The sequence below is a fragment of the Neopelma chrysocephalum genome, unplaced genomic scaffold (genome assembly GCF_003984885.1).
Source record: "Neopelma chrysocephalum unplaced genomic scaffold, ASM398488v2 Primary Assembly neopelma1_25, whole genome shotgun sequence".
NCBI lineage: Eukaryota > Metazoa > Chordata > Aves > Passeriformes > Pipridae > Neopelma > Neopelma chrysocephalum.
The window spans coordinates 15933185-15956244 of record NW_020897694.1 but is presented as its reverse complement, the minus strand read 5'-3'; the positions used below and the strand labels follow the sequence as shown (position 1 = coordinate 15956244).

The 23060-nt window shown below is 34.3% G+C and overlaps 1 protein-coding gene across 14 annotated transcripts in view; it reads left to right on the top strand.

The window, feature by feature from the left end:
- Positions 1-23060, top strand: part of MYCBP2 (MYC binding protein 2, E3 ubiquitin protein ligase) — a 180995-nt gene that overhangs the window by 94899 nt on the left and 63036 nt on the right. For all 14 annotated transcript variants that reach the window (XM_027674586.1, XM_027674585.1, XM_027674579.1 and 11 more), the window contains 17 exons: positions 96-287; positions 1098-1304; positions 2020-2151; positions 2694-2872; positions 5743-5885; positions 6659-6759; positions 7676-7894; positions 8321-8546; positions 8843-8961; positions 10527-10614; positions 13565-13617; positions 14767-14939; positions 15164-15308; positions 16913-17125; positions 19588-19643; positions 20058-20173; positions 22353-22450. In XM_027674586.1, the coding sequence (XP_027530387.1) occupies positions 96-287; positions 1098-1304; positions 2020-2151; positions 2694-2872; positions 5743-5885; positions 6659-6759; positions 7676-7894; positions 8321-8546; positions 8843-8961; positions 10527-10614; positions 13565-13617; positions 14767-14939; positions 15164-15308; positions 16913-17125; positions 19588-19643; positions 20058-20173; positions 22353-22450 (2460 nt within the window). The remainder of the gene's footprint in view (positions 1-95; positions 288-1097; positions 1305-2019; positions 2152-2693; positions 2873-5742; positions 5886-6658; positions 6760-7675; positions 7895-8320; positions 8547-8842; positions 8962-10526; positions 10615-13564; positions 13618-14766; positions 14940-15163; positions 15309-16912; positions 17126-19587; positions 19644-20057; positions 20174-22352; positions 22451-23060) is intronic.

Sequence of the window (23060 nt, the reverse complement as noted above, 5' to 3'; positions counted from 1 at the left end):
AATTACCTGATGCTTATAATATGTGAAAGTCTGTGTCTTGGGTTTTTCTTTTTTAATAACAATGTCATTTGTCGTTGGTTTTTTTCATACTGCAGAGTGAAGAAAATGTTTCAGGGATGACAAGCTTTCGTGAAGTGCTGGAAAAGATGTTAGTCATTGTTGTTCTACCAGTACGGAACAGCCTTAGAAGAGAAAATGAACTTTTCTCTTCACATCTGGTTTCTAATACCTGTGGTTTGCTTGCTAGTATTGTGAGTGAGCTTACAGCATCAGCATTAGGATCTGAGGTAAAACTGCTGTAAAATCATTGCTAGAAATCTTTCAGGACAGATATATTATGAATGTGATACAGGCTGTTGCAGGTATTTTGTAGGTGTGCAGATCTTTCAAAGATGCTGGAATTCTCAGTTCTCAGTAGTTCAGATATTTTGCATAAATTAACTGTATTAGGAAAGTATTGTTGATAAATAGCTGTTTAATTATGGCTACAGAATACTGCAGATTGTTTACAAAATGGCAAATTTTTTTGAGTGCTTATCTTTTTGCCTGCATATCTGTGCATGTATCCAATCAATTATCCTTTCGTGAGGCTGTAACTTCGTTATATGATGGAAAATTATTTGATTTTCTTAAAGGAGTGTCACTGCCTCTGGACTATCAACAGGTTTTTCTCACAGAAAGAACCAAACTTTTGATAACATCTTGACTGAAATTGTTTTTACCATTATGTTATTATCTTTATCTGTCCTCTTCTTGACTGCACCTAAGACAGAAATACCTAACTCTTCTTTTAGTACAGTTAATCTATATTTTGTGCTAATTTATCTTGTAAAATATGTATTTAAATACTTTAAAAATTAATCAGATTCCTAATTATTCCTATTTAATTTCTAATTACCAGAAATATTTTCTTTTTTTCTTTTTAGTCAGTATTGACTAGAAGGCTCAGTAGTGGCATATTCTAACATTTATGAGTTGAGTTTTAAAATTTACCCAGTTGAAAATCTGGTAATTTAATTCACTTAACTTTGCTTTATTAAAGTTTTCTAACGTTTAGCAGTTAATATTTTCTGACACCTGTATTTAACTTTCTACAGGTTGATGGGTTGAACTCTCTCCATTCTGTCAAATCCACTCCAAACCGATTCACTAAAACAAGTCAGGGAAGAAGCTGGAATACTGGGAATGGATCCCCTGATGCAATATGTTTCTCTGTTGACAAAGCCGGTATAGTTGTTGTAGGATTTTCTGTTTATGGTGGAGGAGGAATTCATGAATATGAGTTGGAGGTTTTAGTTGATGATGTAAGTACTGCATTTGAGAAAATATTTGAAGAAAAGTAACCTCAAAGTTATTTATAATATGTTTTATAATGTAATATTGTAATATTCTTGTACAATCTAGACTACCAGTAAAATGGTACACTGGTAGTACAGTTTTTTGGTTTGCTCGTGGTGAGATTTCTGTTTTATTGCAAGCTACATAGTATATCTAGTAGGGTCCTTATCTTGGTTATTGTCATGAACTCTATTACAAATAATATTTGAAGTATAGTGGGCTTTTCACTTTCTCCAGATAAATGTAAATTAGTAGCAGTTAGCTCTCTGCAAACTGTGAATGAAAATAAGTGAAGGAGACCAAGTTAAAACCAAAAATTCAAAAAAAAAGGATAATAGCCTACTGGCATGGTCGGGCTGTACTTACAGATGTTTCATGTACTGTTGATGTACTCTCTTAGAAGCAGCACAGAACTGTACTGTGGGTTCTTGTAATGAAGAAAAACCTCTGGTTTTCTACACTATAACTGACGGTTCTAATGTCTTCCAAAGGGCAAGTGTAGGTTGCTATGGGAAATTAACCTCTCCTTAGGAGAAAGGCTTTACTATTGAAAAACCTGTTTGTTTTGTTTGTAATGCCATGTGTAAAAATTTATTCAACAAAACATAACTTGCACAATTGCTTGACTGTGTCATGTATTTACATTATAAATGTATTAATGACTCGGTTTCTTTGAATCAGAGTGATCATACTGGAGATGCAACTCATTCTCATAGATGGACATCTTTAGAATTGGTTAAAGGAACTTACACCACAGATGATTCTCCTAGTGACATAGCTGAAATCAGACTTGACAAAGTTGTGCCACTGAAGGTAAATAAAATAAGCATGCATCTGTAGGTTTCATACAATTTCTTTAGATAACAAAAATCAGAATGTTCGATGTGAATTGTTTAAGGTTTTGTGTATACATTCACAAGTTGATCTTAACATGTTTGCTTTGTAAAGTCTCAGTTTCACCCTGTAACTGAAAAGTTCAAATCCTGTCAACTAAAAGAAATTAAATCCCAGTTTTTATAATAGCATAAGGTAGATCATAGTTGTTTAATAATTTTAGAATATTTTTGAATATGTAACTTTTTTTTTGGTGCAACTTGGTAGCTAACTTTCTTTGGGTACTTGGTTACTCTTAAAGTAATTAATAGTAATTTAAGTTATGGCCCACAGTTTGGGAACATGGAACAGCTTTGATTTTTGTTAAATGCTAGATCTTTTTTGGTTAATTTCATTTGTAAAGTGCTTCAAAAAACTTTTTGGACTCTCCACTATTAATGTAAAATAGTAGATTTCCTAATACCATGAAGCCATAGATATTTGTTTTATATTACATATTATTTTTGGTTCTCCTTTTTAAGGAAAATGTGAAATACGCAGTTCGTTTGAGGAATTATGGAAGCCGGACTGCCAATGGAGATGGCGGAATGACCACAGTTCAGTGTCCAGACGGTGTAACATTTACATTTAGTACATGCAGTCTGAGCAGTAATGGCACTAACCAGACGCGAGGACAAATTCCACAGATTCTATATTACAGGTTTGTGTGTTGTCATGATCCATTTCTAAGAAAAGTGAATAAAACCATCATAGTGCTATTATACCACAGCTGTTTTTAAGAAGTAACAGAAATAAATGTATCCGAGTATGTTTATGGTGCAGCTTCCAGCCTTGTTTTAGGTTCTTTGTCTTTTTGATTTGGCAAATTATTTGGTGGTTGACCTCTCTTAGAAGATTCATTGTTTGCTGCTTTAAAGCTGTAATACAGGGAACTGGTAAGGTACACTACTTCAATTTCTGTTTTTTCTATATCCTAAGAGATTTTTGAGAGACTACTCACTGGAATGTTTATCTGTCTGATTTACTCAGCTATTTCCTCAGTTTCCAAAAACAATTGTGTCATGTAGTGAAGCAAGCTGTATTTATATGGGAACTGCCTCCTCTCTGACTTAAGAGCTTAAAGGTATAAAAAAAGGAATTGTAGCTGCCTGAAGAAAATCAACTGAAACATCTGACTGTCCTGAAGGGAAGCTTTACTTCAGCCTTTCAGGATGGCAGTAGGAATTCACTTATGGTAATGCTTTTACTGAAAACATTGCTTTCATGTTTGAGGTGCTTGCCCTGATATGTATAAGGCACAATTTTCAAACTGTCAGTACAAGGCTGATCAATAGAAGATGCAAGGAATAATAATTTACTTTTATGTTTGATTATGTGTGAGATGTACCTACCTAATAAAAGATGAAGAGGATAAAATAAGTAGAGCTACAACAAGTGACATATTTTGGACTAACAGGCGCAAGAACATGTTGCTCTTAAGAAAATTTTAAAGAACTAAAGTATGAAGAAAAGTGGGCAGCAAAATTATAGTAACAGTATATTTGAAGATAGGATAGCTCTAATCTATGTCAAAACATGAGATTGTCTGTGCTTAAAGAATCAACAGACCTCCCTCTTAATTAAATTATGATTTATGAAGAAAGCAAAACATAAATCAACAGCCAGTGTTTCTGTGGCAAAATTGTGTAACATATTGGGAGGGAGGTGCACAAAGATCCAGTTTTTCAGTAAAAACAGTAATTGCTTATTAAAGAATTGAATTGCAGTGGTGCATGATACTTCCATTGATTTGTTCTCCTGGAATCTTGGACATCGTGTTTAGGGTATTCCTCCAGCATTTAGAGGAATTTAACGGGAAGTATCGTAATTAGGAAGTATCGTTATGTAAGAAGGAGGAAAGAAGGCAAGGAAAACTTTTATTTTCACTCCTAGATTGTCTGCTTTTATACAAGCAAAAGAGGAATTTAAAGAGAAATAACAATATCTTTGATTTCAGGAAAGCGAAGGACATAATTTCAGTAATGGAAGCTTCAAGGCATTCTAACTTAATAATAAAATAATATATGGAAAAAAACACACCAAAGTCTTGTCTTCAGATCAGAACAGTGTCAAGTTTTTGTGTTTCAACTGATAAAATTCTAAGAAGCTTTTGAAATTTTGTAGTGGCACAACTCAGAACTGTTACAGAATAAATTAAGTATGTTGGAAAAATTTGCAGCTGCTGCCTGTAATCACTGTGTCTTTTGAAGATTGCATGGACAACAGAAATTAGTGTTACGTGATTCACGACTATAGTTACGGACCTAATTTGAGTATTCGCAGTTTGATGTATATAATGACTTGAGGTTTTGATTTTACTACAGCTATTTGACTAAATGTTCAGTCAACTATTATAGAACAGAGATTGTAAGAGTCAGACTGTTTTGTTTGAAGAATACTCAAATACAAATCAAATTGTTACTTATGCATATGCAAAGAAAGACCATACGGAAAGGAGTGTGTTAACACGCTTCTCGTAAGGGCAGAAAAGTTTTGGAGGGTTTTATCAGAAAAGTGCTCAGTTGAATTTCACCTGCTGTCATTCATTAATAAATCTAAATTAAAAAGGCTTGAGGCTGACAGCAAAATTACAGTTCTAGAACACATTGACAAAACAAAATAATCTTTTTAAAATAATGAATAATTTAAATCATAGAGAAGGACAGGTATCCTTGTTATTCACTAAACTGCTCAGAGTAAAATTTTTGAGCATTCTGAGGTGCGAGTTCTGAATTATTAATATTCTGGAATGACGTTTTGAAAGATCAGATCTTTCTGGACAAACAGAAGATATCCAAAAGACAATAGGAAATTTCGCTTTACATGTTGACTAAGTGATTTTGTTTCTGTATGCCAAGACTTTGTCGTTATCATATTGAGGGCTTTAATTAGTTTATAATTGTAATTTGACTGCTTTGAAAAAGCAAATCCAACCCACAACTGTTATATACTTTTTTTAAATGTATATTTAAATATTTTGTGCATAGTGTTGTTTAGGAGAGCCTAACTTTACAGAGTGGATTTAAAAGAAAAACTATTTGTTAAAACTGTTTGTTAAGCCCAGGACTGTATTTCAAAACCAAAATTAATCTTTGAAATAGGGAGGGAGAATCTTTTTCCCTGTTATGCTAATGGAGAAATATCTATTGGAACAGTTTTACTTGTTTTTGTGATGCATTTAACATTGTTCTGTTTTTATCAAGATACGTGGTTGACCTTGGAAGAACATAGCAATTATTACCTTTCTGTCATTTAAAAGGCATCTAGTCAAAAGAAACATTCCAGAAAAATGCTTTTAATACTTTTTGTCAAATAAAAATAAAGTTATTCTAAAGGGCTAACAGTGAGGCATTGCCTCCAAAATATCCTCCATGGTTTCTTTGATTGCTTTATCGTAATAGTAAAAGTAATGTTTCCTTTATTGCTTTATCATAAACTGTTGTGCTTATTCTATACCAAAAATCAGTCAGTCATTTGTTTTAGTATAATTTTGTATTTTGTGAACTTACTTTAACTTAATCCACCATCTAGGAGTGAGTATGATGGAGATCTGCAATCACAGCTGTTGAACAAAGCAAATGAAGAAGACAAAAATTGTAGCAGGGCTCTTTCTGTCGTGAGTGCTGTTGTACGAGCAGCCAAAGACTTGTTACACAGGGCTCTTGCTGTAGATGGTAAGGCTTGAGAAAATTTACCTTTCAAAACTTTTCAGTTTGCTAGCAACCAGTAATAGTAGAATACAACTGCATCCCAGAGTTGTGAGGTTTATCTTTTTCTTTCCAAAGAATGTTTCTTTCCAAATATTTTTCTAACCTTTCATTCCTATAGTATCAGACTGTGTAACTTTATGTCATTGAGTTGCAATTGAGATATCATAGACAGATACCTCGTATAAATTTGCTCATCAGTTTAGCAAGTATTGTATTAAAGCTGGTAAGATTCTTTGTTTCCAAAAGGTCTTCCATGTTGGGTTTTGCAAATTTTATGCATGTTTTGCACAGTGGTGGGAGTCAGCAGGACTGGTGAATGTAATGAATTTGTAAGCACTTAAACATCCATTTTTGAAAAATGTAGATATTAGCCATGGTAGTAAAAATGTCCAGAATATTAAATAGTGCTATAAAAATTGATTTGAAGGGCTGGGAGAACTTCGTTGTGCTAACTTTTATACCATAGAAAATATGAACACGGCTTCACAAAACGCCAGAGAATGCAATAAAGTAATGCTCTAATAGGAGGAAATTTTTGACCACAGAACTGTATATAATGATATGTTTATCTTGGGTGAACTTGGCAGATTCAGAATTTGACAATGCCTATATAAGGAAAACAATTCAAAGTGAAAATAAAAGTTTTAACTTGCAAGAGGCAAACTAGAAAAATAAGATGTGTTTTGAACAATGGTACATTTAGTCTTAATACCTGTGTTTTAATTATCTTTATTTAGCTGAAGACATTCCAGAATTGCTCAGCTCTTCCAGTCTGTTTTCGATGCTGCTTCCCCTCATAATAGCCTACATAGGACCAGTAGCAGCAGCTATTCCCAAGGTATGCCCCTCAACAGAAATTGCTGAGGAAATGTGTGAATGTTTTGCAGCGAAAAGATTTACTCTGAGATTCCAAACATCTTGATGTCTTACAATTTTATGAATTAATGGTTTATATTTGACCACATGACTCATTATGAATTTTATTCTAAGAGTCAAGAATTTTAAAAACATGTAATGACTTTTTTTTACTTGAATTGAAAACATTACAAAAAAAATATTAAGGAAGCAGAAAGAAATATGACAGGCTTTATCAGTAGTGAAAGACAAGGCATTAGAAGGATGTCATTTACAGGTCATTGATGGACACAGATGGTATAAAATGTTCTTTTATGCTATATAAATTCTATTTTTATAGTAAAGAGCAAAAGCGTTTGCTCATTAAATTAATATTATTTCTATCAAATTTAGAGATGGGAAGATGTCAGCTGTAAGTAAAAGAATCTTATTTTTCAGTGGCAAGTGTTTTGCTTTAGAAGTGTTCCATTCCTTTGAAAATGTCTTGAAGATTACAGGGAACAATGCATAGCATAACATTACATGTATTAAAATAACTACGTCATTACAAAGTATAACTGAACTATGACTTTAGTATGGTATTTGCTTTCCGTCAACTCATGCTTACTTGTTGTTACTGCCCAGGATTTTTAGTAGAAGCTATTTTAGTGAAAATATCCCTCAGCTGTATACACATTCTTGTGTCAGCTTTGGCGCGTCTCCGTGAGGAGTATTTCAGATTATTGTAACGATGTTTCTTCTGTTGAGATTGTGTAGATGCAGAATTGAAAAATGAATAAATGAATTGTAGCTAGTGATATTCTGAGAATATCCAAACAACTGTTGTAGAGAAATGGAAGTTTGAGGGAATTGTTTTCACCAAGTTATAATACTTTATTGCATGTGGTCTTATGTTACAGGTTGCTGTTGAGGTCTTTGGCCTAGTACAACAGCTACTTCCTTCCGTGGCAGTTCTGAATCAGAAATATGCCCCTCCAGCCTTTAACCCAAATCAATCTACAGACAGCACCACTGGAAACCAACCAGAGCAAGGGCTTTCAGCTTGTACTACCTCCAATCACTATGCTGTTGTAGAAAGCGAGCACCCCTATAAACCTGCCTCTGTTACACACTATAAGGTGAGCACAATTTCTCTTAAAAACTTGATACATGGATTTTCTTGAGTTTAAAAAGGTATATGAGAGTTCAATGTTCGTAGTAGTCTGTGTTGTTTTGTTTAATGAACCTGTGCAGAGTTCTTAAAACCAATCACTAGTGGTGTTGGCACAAATACTTAATCTGAATATTAAGTTATAATACGGGATTATAATTGAGTAAGGTGCTAAAGCATTTCAGTGTATATGAAGTTCAGGTGTATATGAAGTTCAAAGAATAGATTAGGTTAATGTTAATTTAAAGCATATCAAAACAGTTGTAACAGAATTACTTGATTAAATCGCTTGGTAGACTAAAGACTTAAAACCAAAAGGGAACTAAATAAATATTACAAAAACCCCCAACAACACCCAAAACTTGGACGTAATTAAACTATTGCTTTGTTTTAGGTGACTTTTCCTGAATGTGTCAGGTGGATAACAATAGAGTTTGACACTCAGTGTGGCACTGCTCAGTCAGAGGATGTTCTTCGTTTACTAATTCCTGTCAGAATTGCACAGAGCCTGGGATTTGGACCAAAGCATGCTTCTGTTCATGAAAACCTTAATTCATGGATAGAACTGAAAAAATTCTCTGGATCTTCAGGATGGCCTACCATGGTATTAGTATTGCCAGGTAATAAATAGATAATTAGTAGTAATGTGAGTTACTGAAATAATGAAAAAAAAGGTTGTTTGCTAAGATAATTTTGCAGAAAAATCAAAGTTAAAGTGTCTTTATCCAAGCTGGCAATCTGATTACATTTACGGTAGGTTTCTTGCTTGAAATGTTAGTCTGCTTTTTTTCCCATGGTTTTAATTCACATGTTACATATAAAGCCTGGGTTTCATATATATGCACGTAGAAGAAACATGCCAAAAGAGGAGGAATAGTTTATTTATTTATTTAATGTATGCTTTAACTTTTTTAAGGAAATGAAGCTCTTTTTTCCCTGGAGACTGCGTCAGACTATGTGAAAGATGAAAAAGCTTGTTTTTATGGTTTCAAATGTTACGCAATTGGATATGAATTTAGTCCAGGATCTGATGAGGTAAGGAAAAAGTGAGATGGTTACAATTGCTACACCTAATGAATTTCTGCCATAAGGCTGTTTTTTGAGGGTAAAAATATTTGTATTTCCACCTCTGACTAAATAACATTAGTAAAGTGGTTTTAGATTAATTTTAAAAAGGTTTTAACGTTTTTTGTTACAGATATTATTCACTTTGAATTCTTCAATCAGGATATTATTGGAATGACTTTTTCTTTGGTTTGTGGTAGTCTGCAAATACCTAGTGTGATTTAATCTTGTATGTCAGTGGGATGTAAGGTTTTCTAAAATTCCAACCTACTGTTGCATCAGAAATCCAAAGTTTTGGGGCTTTCAGATACAAAGTGATCAGTATTTTACTGTCACTGCCAATTCAATGATAAATTTGCATTTTTTTTCCAGTGTTCGGTTATATCAGAACTCTCAGACTCCCTAGAAATACTGTGTGCATTTAGACTACCTGAGATTTTAACCAGTGGTCTCCTCATCTTACCTTTAGGGATGAGTTGTTTCCACCACTGTTTATTGCAAAGGGAAGATGAAATTTCTTTATGTCCTTGACCCAGTGCTTTCTTTTGGCTTACTTTAAGAGACAAGTGAAAATGCTTAATATGTTCTAAAATAAATCCAGAAAAATAACTCTTATCTTGGGAGTCACTGGGCCTGTTGCTTCACGTGAACTTCACAAGGTCTGCATCTTGCTTATACTACAACCCTCACAGAAGTTTTATGGCATCTTATTCCTGGACTTTGTTCAAGCTAAATCATGTCTTCAGGTTTTCAAAACGTGAAGTTCTTTGGAATTTCGTAACTTTATCAGATAAGAAAACATACTGTAAGATTATTAGCTGTGGTGGTCTCATTTGCTTTCAGCAAAATCAGATCTATAAATTCTACAGATTATCTAACTAGTATGTGTTTGAATAATAATAATTTTTGCTTAAGGAGAAAAAAACATGCAGATGTTTTTGTCATTCATTTTCTTTAAAGCATTTATGAACAAAGCTGCTGGCATGTTTTGAACTCTCAGTGCGAAAACATGCTAGCCAATATATTATCTCTGTCCCCTAAAGAAAAGCCTTAAGTAATTATTTTCAAACATACCTTTTTATAGTGCTAACACTCTAAAGTTTTATAAATAGAAAAGCAACTTTTATAGTGTAAAAACTACCTTGCATCTCAGGACTAAAAACACCATAAGCAACTTAGATAAAGTTGCTTGGACACAGTGCAAGGTTCTCATTCTTTTGGCAACTTTGTGGTGAAATTTTCTGAACATTTTCCTGAAGTGTTACTAATTATCATATTCAGATGTTCTTACTAGGCTACCAGAAGCATGGTAACCCATGTATTAATGGTTTTACCATGTGGAAATTATTCTAAAAATTTTGGTACACTGTCCTATGTCACAGCAAAACATTACAGTATCTGTATGATATGAAATTTATTGCTGAGAAACTTCAAACTGGGACAAAAATATTTCTTAACATAAAGCATAGTTAGGGAAATGTATTAATTGTCCTATTTTCTGGGACACTAATTTTGAAAATTGTTTTAATTTGAAGGGTATTATTCAGCTGGAGAAAGAACTGGCAAATTTAGGAGGATCATGTGCAGCAGCTTTGATGAAGAAAGATCTAGCACTTCCTATTGGTAAGTCCTACTCAGAGAACATACTTCCTTACTTCATCATTGTCCATGTCAATGTTTTCTGAATTTATACTACATTTAAATATTATTGTTGCTTTTAGTTAGAGATAATAATACAAAATTGGTTCTTAAAACTAAATTAATCAAAAAAGATAATAAAGTGAGGGTGTTTTCTGCTTACGCCTTTCCCTTCATGTGCATATGGGGAGGAGGGGAAACCTGGTCATTTAAATCTGAATGAACTCCCCCATCCACAGGTAGTGTATCAGTGTATGAAATGTGTCTCACAGTTTCCTCGTGGTACTTCACAAATGTACAGGTATCATCTTTGTGTTTCTCTTTCACCGTCTTTTCTCCCCACACTCCATACCTTTCTGAATGAAAAAAATACCTGCAGCATTGAATTGCAAAAGTTAAAATTACTGCTTAAAACTGAAAGTGACCATTGCATTTATAAACCTTATAGCTAAAAATATTTCTAAACTATAGCTTTTTTTTACAATTAGAAAAGAAATTACATACTTTTACAGCAGATGCAGCAAATAAAGGTTTACAGTAACCCAAATGCAATTTAAAATGTAAGGAAAAAGTTAGAGTTTATGAACAGTATTGCATATGAAGATTGAATTAGAACTTCTGATGATGCGGCCATAGTCGGTGTAATGTAATTTCTCCTAAATAGCATCCATATATAGGAAAAACAGGTTCATAATATATAATAGGATATCTTTTTGCTAATTTTAATTTAGGAGTGCAAACAAGAGCTCAGACACAGTTAATGAGACTGGAAGTGTGTATTAATGAGCCAGGAGAGCATTGGTCAGTGTACAGTTATAATCACTAAACCTGCTTTGAATTTTTTATCCCAATATTCTGCTTGTGTATTTGAATGCACAAATTTCTTACTTTATGTTGCAAGTAGGCACTTCAGTTGCACTGGTAGATCTGTATTTCACTCTCAAGAGTACAGGCAATTCTACAGTTGAAATAGTGCCCTCATCTCAGCCTCCAAACTCCTTAGTTTTGTTGACTTCCCCAGCACCCTTTTGCTGCAATTGAAATGGTTCTCAAATATACTGTATTACTGCCATTCCTAATCTGCAGAGGCCTGTCGTCTTATTTGTGGAATAATGTCCTTTAAGAAAAGCCTATATAGTCATACAGTCAATAATTATATAAAAGACTTTCTTGTAATGCATACACACAGGAAGGCCCTTTTTAGTAGACTTTTCATAGTTTATTTTGTAATTTCTAGAGCTTTACCTTTTTTTTTCTGTGTGTGGATGTATGCAAGCTATAGAAAGTAACCTAAGAAAAAGGCTCACTCCATGAAATAAGTAGCAACTTAGCTTGCATTGTCTCAACGTTGGCATTTGGAACTTAGCTGTCTCTAGCGAAGCTAGTAGCTCTAACCTTCTTTTAATTTAGACATCTTCAGAGGATGGTTCATCTTGTCCTAAGATGAAGATGTAAGAAAAATGAAAGTCACCACCCAAAGGATGCATCTGTTTTCCTTCATTTGCTGTAAAGCTATCTTGTAATACCTAAGTCAGAGCTCATTGTCTCATTCTTCTTTGCCCAAGAGCAGGTGAGGTAAATCCTGCTCCATTTCTCAGCTCCTCTTTAGACCTCTGAATCCAATTAAGTAGTCATAAAACCTGGCAATTCTAATGAAGACATTAAGAAACTTCATGAACCTTCTGTCAAGGCAAATAGGATGATTGAACTGATTTTTATGGCTTGTTACTGGCATCCTTGTAGGATCCTTCTATCTTCAGCTTTATTTGCGTGATTTATCTTGGTGTATTGACTTTTGAGAGCTTGTCCTTTGCAAAGAGGTACCTTACTTTTTAGTAATTGTTGTAGTGGGTATATTCAGTATGCAAGTAATCAAATATTTGTCTCAGTATTACTCTAGAACCATGAGGAAGAAAAGTGTTTTGAAGAAGACCAGGAAGCTTTAAACTTCTTTTTCTCCAAAGGAAGATAGTTTTCCTAATATATGAAGGAATCACTTCTCTGGTCTGTCTCTGAGAGTACACTCAAATACTGTTTGAGTTGTTACCATGTTCAAAAGGTCACTCTTTCTCCTTGCCAGTTCTCCAAGACTTTAGGATACTTCTTAAAATTCAGAGACAGATCTGGTCTATGATCAAACTCTAACTTAAACAGCAATGTGGAATTGATTGGTGTATTTAACATTATTATTTCTTAATTGTTTCAAATTTGGTAGAAAATATTTCTGAGGGCAGAATTTTTATACATCCTTATTTCTTTGAATTTTAAAAACACCTTGGGACTTGATTCTTCTTATTTCTCTTTCTCTCTTCTGACTAGTAGAATTGCCTGACATGCTTTTGAGAGAGAGTAGAAATATGGCAACCTTATCTGTTTTACTCTTCTGTTAAAAGTCTGTGTTTGGCAATTCTGGTCAACCTGGAATCAGACTTTCTAGTTGTATTTGTGAGAAAGAAATATGGTGTAATAGTATGTATTTGGGGTTTACATTATAGGAGAAATCATAATTTACAAAATTGTATGAAGTTTATCAAGTTTTTAAATAATTTTACTTGGGTAAGCTCCTAAAAGGAGCGGTTGGTGCTCCTTGGTACCACTTCCCGGAAACTATTTTTACCTTCCAAAATCTTTTTCTGAAAGTATCTAGTTGCATCCAAAGATTTGCCATACATACTGTTTTGGAGATAAGAAGACAAGCACCAAATTTTTGTTGAACGTAATGTCTACTGCTCATTTGTGTGTGCACTGAACTACACAATACTGCATGTTTATGATGTTACTTGAAAACATTAGTATTTCAGCTACTGGTTGAACATTGTGACACAGCATTATGCAAACCTAAATTTTATCATGTAAAAAGCTTCACAAGCCAGCATTGAATTTCATATTTTATTATATGTAGATAACTGTCAATATTACTGTTATATTTTTACAGCAGGTAATGAATTTGAAGAGGATCTTGAGATAGTTGAAGAGGCTGCCTTACAGGTAAACTGCGGCTTTTTATCCATTGCTGCATACTTAATCACATAGTTGCACTGAAACTCTTTGACTGCTATAGAAGAAAATAATTTATAAGGTTTTTATAATAGAATAGAATCCAGCTTGTAATGAAACAGTTTATGAAAGTCTTACAAAAGTTTAGTATTTCCATTAAATCTTTTTTTATAATAAATCTGTGTAGGAAAAAAAATGGATAAAATATATAGAAAGTTAGATGACAAAATATTTCAAAATACCTAAGTGTTTGGCATAAGTTGCACTAGCAAATTTTAAATGTTACCAAAATTAATCCATCACTTATCTTTGTAATTAGAGAAATAAAATAACTTTTTCAGTTGAGTGGTAACATTAATCAAGTCCCAAATAATGTGATTGCAGTTGTTCTGGTTTGTTGATGGCATTTTGTTGGTTTTGATGGTAGCTAACGCTGGTCAGTAGCACCCCATGTATAACCTCAGCAGATGACGAACTACGAAAAAACGAGTTTTCGCATTTCTCTCCTTCCTAGTTATTTTCACAGCAACTGTTTTGAAATTTGGTTATCACAGTACTTGGTGGAAAAACGTATCAGTGCTACAGTCTGACACTATTGCATAGGCCTCAGATAACAGACTAGTAATAGAAATTGACTAGGAGGAATCAGATGTTCCTTCAAAGAAATATTTTTGTCATCAGTCTGTTCTTGGGCACACCATATTCTAGTTCAAAATGTGAGCTAGGAGTGTGCATGCAGTAAGAGATCTGCCGTTATGCTATATTCCTAGCCTTTTATTTTCTTTTGAAACATACTCGTTAGTCACATTTTCAGAACAGCTTTCTTCAGTCTTCTGCTCACAAATCAGCAGTTAAGGATATTTTTAACATGTTACTTTATTCTGTTATCCAGAAATTCTCCCTCAACTCAAGGTCATTTAATCTCTTTTGGCATAAATTATTGATTAATGAACTGGGTTATGACTTTTTTTTAAACTTTATCAGAGTAAAGTTTATTCTTCTCCTCCTTGAATGGTTTTCAATGCCCAAAATGTCTGTACCAATGTCACTGTTGTGTTATGGGAAAGTGTCAACATGTAAGTTACTGAAAAGCTGGCTTATGTCTCCATCCTTTCACCCCCAACCTCTACCAAAAAACAGGTGTGCAAATCTCACTCAGGCATTCTTGGGAAAGGCTTGGCACTATCTCACTCACCAACCATTTTGGAAGCTCTTGAAGGAAGTCTTCCACTGCAGGTGCAAAGCAATGAACAGTCATTTCTGGAGGATTTCATTGCTTGTGTACCAGGATCAAGTGGTGGACGACTTGCAAGGTAAAACTACACTGTTGCTTGTGTATATGACTAGCTATAGAACTGTAATAGCTATTTTAAAATTTGTTAAATAAAACTGTATGGCTGTATTGTTTCCATAAAACATGTATGTATTCAGACTTTCTGCATCCTGTCTTAGCTGGAAGTCATATTTGTACAGAGTAAGAATTTCTTTTGAGGGGGCTGTAAGAGATTTTAATCTTAGGTGGTTTTATTTGCTGTAGGTGGCTTCAGCCAGATTCATATGCTGATCCTCAAAAGACATCATTGATTTTGAATAAGGATGACATTCGATGTGGTTGGCCAACTGTGATTACAGTACAAACAAAAGACCAGTATGGGGATGTTGTTCATGTTCCCAATATGAAGGTAATTATTGTAATCTGGGCTGTTCATCTGCTTGATTGTGCTGTCTTTTAGTTTTTATTGTAGGTATTCCATAGAACACTTGTATAGAGCAGAAAGTGGCATTTGTAAATTCAGTGTAGTCAGACTTTCTTACCACTAAATCCACAAAATTATCGTATTCTGTTTTATGCCAACACCATTTCATGCAATTTATAACTTGTCTGTAAAGAGCTACACATGTGTAATTGGGGAAATAAACAGTCGTAAGTGGTGTTTGCTGGTGATGATGTGTTAAGGTGACAAGAATCCATAGACTTTGTGATGAAAAAAAAGGAACCAGAAGCACATTGATGGACCATCTTATTTTATTTCAGACCAGAACAGTACTTTTCCCTTTTCTGTTTCTAATATTTGGAAGTTCCTGTAGTGTTTGCAATTAATAAAAATAACTAGCAAAAAGTAGGGTTCTTGGATTTGCCTTCATCCTCTTCAGTTAATCACTGTCTTTTAATACAGGAAAGAAAGTGTTCTTGACAGCCTCAGGTAGAGTTAGAAGAACTTTGGACATTTTGGAGTAAAACCTGTGTATAGGCTGCTTGATTTAAAGTAGCAAAGCAATGCAAAAAAACCAAACACAAATCGGTTTTTTGGTAGTTCTAATAAATTAGGCTATTTCTGTGTTTTAAAGCTGATTGTTACTGTGAGGTAGTTCAAGCCCTAAAGTAGATGAAGTACCATTTACAAAAGCATGATTCTTTTGATAAAAACTCTCAAATTTATTCTTCACATGTGATGTTGTAATGGAGTCATCTTACAGTAAACTTAAGAGCTGTAAACTTAATAATAAACAGGGGTTCTACAACAGTAGCACAAGAATCATCTTAGTCACAAAAACAGCTTGAGTGAGACTTGGGTGCGTGGTTACTGACTTAAATTTGTGACAGAGGAAGTGGAAAACTCTAAGTAGTGATTTTATCATATCAATCAGGAAAAGGATATGTCAAAATGTTATCAAATGTAGGATGAGTAACACATAAACTTACAAACTTATTTTCCAGGTAGTCTGCCTGATTTTCCTCAGAAAGCTGTGTACAGTACTACATTACCTTCAGTAATGGAGGTCTGTGGTACCTCTGCGGAAAAAAAATCGGTTAAAATATGCGTTGAAGAGCACAGCGTAAATGTACAGTGCTGATGTAGTAGGACAGCAGAGCTAGGCAAAATCCATTCTGGCCACTGGTGATCCAGATCTATCAGTCCCTGATGATTCCCTCCAAAACCTGTCCACTCATTCAGAAGGCTCTCTTTCTGCTTTGTAGCATTTGCTGTTGTGGGAAAACTTCACCATGCATACCAGGCTATGTGCTACTTCCCAGGGAGTGCTGTGGGACTGGCAAAACTCCATCCCTTACTGATCATGTGCCAAATCAGTTGTGTGCTTCTCTCCTGTACATTGACATTTTTCAGAGATGCTGTGCTTGGCTTTGCAGATTGTTAAGCGTAGATACATTGGGTTTTGACACAGCTGGATTTACAGAGTGCTGTAAGGACTGTACTGTATCAAATGTAATGAAATAATGTGTTTTCTCTCTAAATCATGTTCTCTATTCCACATCATATTGCAGGTAGAAGTCAAAGCTATTCCCGTTTCACAGAAAAAAACATCCTTGCAACAAGAACAAGTTAAAAAGGTACAACGAATACCAGGGAGTCCTGCAACAGCTGCTTCCCCTAGCGGTGATATGACCTTTGGAGGACTTCCTTCGCCAAAGCTTGATTCTTCCTACGAGCCAATGATAGTAAAAGAAGCTCGATATATTGCCATTACAATGATGAAGGTAAATTACTGTCATTTTAGCAATATAACTATAAAATTCAGCAGTCAAAGTGTGTAAAGGTATGTGACATAGAAGAAAAGAATTATGTTTAATTTTGGTCACAATCTGAAAATACAGTGGTTACAAATTATTCTGATTATATTTAAGTTCAACATAAAATTAGGTACATCAAAAGAACGAGTTGCCTAAACTCTAATGCAGTTAGGCTGGATTAGCATTCAAAATAAAAGTTGTCTTTGATTTTGATTAGACTGATTAACAAATTAGACTGAGTCACTCAGGAGAAATAAATTAGCTGTTGAAATGGTGGAGAGGAAGTCAAGCCAGTGTGTCCATATAGAGTTGGAGTGTTGCAGTGAATCTGTATTAAAAACTAGAACTGGTAAACATAGGAAAATATCAGAGCTCAGCATAGTAAAAAGGTCATACAAATAATTTGTGTATCAATAAATAAATATTAAGCAGCGTCTGATGAAATGAGTCAATGTCAAACAGATCAGCTCAGAGATGTTTCCAAAACAGTTTTTAAAGAGATGACAGCTAGTGTTGATTTGATTGAGTATATTATAGCACATGCAATAAATTTACATATATGTAACATGTATTGACCCAGTTAAGAGATGTGACATAATGTGTACAACTAGTAGTTGGACAGCTTAATGAGACATGATTAATCAGGAGTTAGAGAAGAATAATACTTAGTATAATCAGTATGGATTTATGGGGGGGCAGAACCACCAAAGTAACATCTTTTAGAGGGTACAGGGTCGTTTTTTGGCAAAGGATAGTGCTGCAGTACCTCTTTGTAAGCAGTGCAGCTTGTCCTAATGGATCAATGAAAGTACTACTGAATCAACATAGTGCATGACAGATGATTTAAAAACTTGTTAAATCACATGCCTGAAAATGTATTTACAAGCAGGGAGTGTATATAAAGGATATAAGGGTGATTTTATTGGTTTGGGTTTTTTTATTTGGACTACTGCAAAGATCACTTCTTGCCTTGATGCTACTTGCCACTTTAAAAACTGACTTGAGGCAGGGCAGAAATACATTATTTATTCTATGTTACGACTGAGATTTCTGACAACCATTGTCCACAGGTACCTTCTGCTTCTTTTCCAGTAAGAGGTGTCAAATCTGTTCATGCAACTCTGAGAGTGGTATATCTTGTAATGCAATTGGATACTGTGGAATAAATGATGGTGGTGCGAGTGCAGGGTGTTCAAAAATTCTTTTCTAGATTTGATGGATCCTTTGAGTGATGAATGCTTCATATTAGGTCATTGGTGTGTAATGTTTTTTAATTGATTTGGGCCAAGTTAAAATGAAATTGCAAGTATTCCTTTAAAGTCCTCTTAGTAGATAATAACAGTATGTATCTTCATAAAGCTAAAAGTAAAAAGTAAAGGACTCTACATCAAGTTAAAATACAAAAAGTATCTCTCTTCTTGTTGAGACATGCTTGATTTCCATGTTGAATGCCTTTTCAGGGAATCTTCCCAAGGTTCCTTTCAGATTAGGTCCTTTCTATTAAAAATTTCAACTTTATGAATTTAAGACAGTCAATATTCTCTTCTACTTCCCTCCCTTCATTACTAAGCACACTCATTTGAGTGTAAAATGCAGATGTCCCCTGATCTTTATACCAGCCTACATGTTGTATCAGTACTTGATATATCTAAATATGATTATAAAATGTAGTTTTTTACTTCATGACAATAAATTATGACATGTTTGGGGGACTGATACCCAAAACTACATCCTTGTATAGACACCCAAAGTGGCTCATCTGCATGTTTGTTCAAATGTTCTTATCACACCTTTTGTTGGTTTTGATTTAACACGGGAATCTGGTAACTCAGCAACTGTTGCACCCTGGAGAGATTCTTGCTGAGGACTTTTTGCACTTCTAGGATTACTATTATTTACTTATGGGGCTTTTCGGAGCAGTGATTTCACAAGAAGCTGTGGAAGTGAACCAGGTCTTTTTTATAGTGGAAATCAATGGAAGGATCACCTCAATATAGAGGGGATTTCTTCTTCACTTGAAAGAAAGAGGATCTGAAATTCCACTAATAAATGCCACTGGGCTGTTTTGAGGTTTTTGACCTGCAGCATATTTGCTTTCTTACCTTCACGTGGTCTTCAATGTACTACCTGGATTCAAAAGCTTTTTGTACAAGTGAGATTAGAAGAGATTCAAAGACTTGACTGTGAGCAGAGGCACTTTGTTAGTAGTAACTATCTTTATTATCTTGATAATGGCTCTTTAAAGAGAAAGTATACTCTTTTCATGTATGTGTATATATTTCTGTGTTTTGGAATTTATTTCTGATTCCCTGATAAATACTTCTGGTGAGTGTAAAGTTAGATTAATGTGTTCTTTAAGAAAATGCTCTGCTTTTTTTTATTCAAGACAGTAGTATAACTGATTTTGTTTGAATTCAATCTGTTTATAGGCATATGAAAATTATTCCTTTGAAGAACTACGCTTTGCTTCACCAACACCGAAGAGGTAAACATTAAAGAATTTCTTTTTGATAGGGACTTAAATTAACATGTCCTGTCACTTCTGTTTACACCCCCCCACACAAGCTGTGACTGACAGGTAGAAACAAAAAAGTCAAGTATTATTATATATTTTCTTACATTTAGTGATTTATTATTTCTTAATTGTTCTAATGTTGATTCCTTATTTGTATTATTTACTCTCTGAATGTGTTATTACATTATTTACTGTAAATAAATCTGGCATAGAGGGTTATATTTTCATACTAAATAATAGGAGGTTAGTACATCGAAAAGGAAAAAATTGTATTTGGATGATCTGATAGGAAAAAAAAAGTTAAGTTTCCCAACTCAACATTACAGATGATCTCCAAGAAAACAGTAACTGTTTAACGATTTTAATTGTTTTGTTTGTGCCTAGACCCAGTGAAAACATGTTGATCAGAGTCAATAATGATGGTACATACTGTGCAAACTGGACTCCTGGAGCTGTTGGTCTCTACACCATTCATGTTACTATAGATGGCATTGAAATAGGTACTCGATTTTCACTATATTTAAGCAGAGATTTATATAATATCCACTTTGTATATTGATAAATTTATGTCCTGGTCCTCAAAAGGTTTAATTTTATAGTTCATAGCAAAACTTAGCAACCAAGTCTTGGTTCAGAAGCCTTCTATGTAAATCCCTCTTCTTTGTCAAAAGGTAAAAAAGACCACAGTTATTCTCACAAATCATGTATTTGTAATGTGGTTAGACTACCAGATTGACAGATTCTCTTATTCTCAACCCTCAGTGTTGAAAAAAAATATCTCGCTTCAGCTGAAAGTGACAGAGATGTATAGTTAAAGGGGGAAAAAAACTAGCCCAACCTTGAAGAACCTGAGGAAAGGGGAAACTGTTCATGACAATGCAGGAATAAATATTTTCATTTCTTCTGTGTAAAATTGAGAAAGTGTGGTCTTAACTGAGACTCTAACTGAAGTCCCAATTATTTGTACTAATTTTTAAATGGTTTTGGTTCCTTCCTTGCTGAAAATTTTTTAGTTATCTTGCTAGTCCTAGACTACACTGTGAGATATTATAGCATGTGGTGGAAAGAGTGTACCTCTAAGAAACACTCTATGTGTTGAAGCTCTCATGTTAGTCATACTGGTGGTATGGTGAAGATGGTAGTAGAAACATTGAAAGCATTGTAGTTAGGCCCTGATCTGATGGGAGGGTTTGAGTGAATTAATGAGCAATTCCTCTTTTTCAATACTGTACAGCACCTTTTGTAAATACATAATGATACTCATAAATACAAATACATATAATTCACATAGAATTGGAGTGAGATGCTATTTAGTATGTTAGCTACAGAAGATAAGATGTATAAAATATAATTATTAATGGTTATCTTTGTTCCTCAAACAGGAACATTTGCCTTCATAGGAGCCTCCAGTGCACTCTATTATATTTTTTCCAGTGTGTCATCCCTGAAGCAAACTTTACACTGTAGTTTAAATCAGCTGCTGTTAAATTTTACACAGATTCTACCATCCTCAATCATTGTGTAGGGTTAACTTTTAGAAATGCTAGAATACAACAGTTAACTTTCATTCTAAAACTGGTATGAGTATACTCTAATACTTACCTGTGCTGTTTTTCTGCAATGGAACTTCTGTTCTGGCTCAGTCACAATGTCTGACTGTCCCCTGTCCATCAGCTGAGTTGGTTAGAACATGGTGCTAATCCCTGTACGGGCTGTTCCCCTGAGAGTTGGACTCAGTGAACCTTGTGGGTCCCTTCCAATTCAGAATATTCTGATTCTGCTTTCACCCATACTTGACCCATAATTCTGTCAATTTTTAACTGCTTAAGTGTACTGGTAAGAGTTTCTTTTTGTTTCAAACTTTCTATGTTCTTGATGCTTCTAGATTCCTTCTCTTACTTCCATACTTGTTTGAAAGGATTTTACTGAAGCCAACCATTTTATCGCTAGGTCTGGATGCTTCCTTTCAACATGTCGCTCTTCATTTTGTAAAATGAAACAAAAAACCTGAAAAGATTCCTGGGGTCATATGTTGTAGTTGGGCCTTAACAGTGATTGCTGAGACAATTTCTTTTAAGGTTATTACTCAAGGTTATATCCATCTATTAATTTAAGTGTTTCATTCATGTGTCTTTCTTCACATGTCTTCTTATTCACAAACCAGAATGTTACTGTGTTGAGATATTTTCCAGTACGTTCTGGTTTTATAACAGTGTTGGTAATTAAAGGTGCTGACTGTTTATAGGCCTCGTCTGGCTTGGCTTTTCAGGCTCTTAAGTTTCTCGCATGTTGCAGTTAGCATCTGCAGCAGCACAGCATGCATAAGCAGAAGCTTTCACTTGCACTCCTCAAACATTAAACTCTGTTCACCATTCCTTGAAAGATAACGCCACAGACAGTATTAGGATACAAAATTAAGTAGTGCTTTGTACATAAGGTGTGACAGATATCTAATAACAACATGAAACTACATCTCTGTAAATTTCCACAAATGAAAATACATATGTTCAGAAAGTAATACCTTGCACCATGAAGCAACTGCAAGTGTTGTTTATGGCAGAGAGATAAGTGGTTATTTTGTCTACTCTGAGTTGTAGCACAGATAAACTGTAGTTACTGTTTAACTGATATATCCCCTTATATTTCTTCTTTTAAAACTTAGTTTTTGTTTGATTATAGATGCTGGACTAGAAGTGAAAGTAAAAGATCCTCCAAAGGGAATGATACCGCCTGGAACCCAACTTATTAAACCAAAAGCAGAGCCTCAGCCAAACAAGGTTTGGAGAACTGAAAAACAAACAAACAAACAAAAAACCACAAAGCCAGATAGTTATATTTGGGTGGGATTGGGTGGAGTTTTACTCTCTTTTAATGTATACTTTATCATATAGTAATGGTGCAGGACTTAAGGATATTTGCAGATCACTTTAACATGCTGAATGGAATGAAATTAATATACTGGATAAAAGGAAGCATATTCATTCTGTTTTCTTTCTGTCTATCCATTAATAAAACGGTTAAAAGCTCTACAGAAACTGCCTTCATATTGGCTTATCACGCAAACATTGAACAGCTATTATTAAAGCCACAGATTGAATTCTGTACTATTTTTTTTTTATATTTTACTATGGAATTAATTGCACAAAGGCTTTACAAAGATTTTGCTTGTTTTGTCATAAGGATCTTCAGTCAATATTAAATCCATAAGGAGTTTCTTTAGTGATATTTCCCTTTCTTAGAATGGTGGGATTTTGTTTTTAAAAGGTATGCTTTCTGTAGCTTTTGACTTCCCCATTTCACCTTATCATTGCACCTTATCATTCCATCCTGAGGGACTAAAATAGACAAAAGTAAAAAAAACATGCCAAAATGTGTGGCAGTGCTATA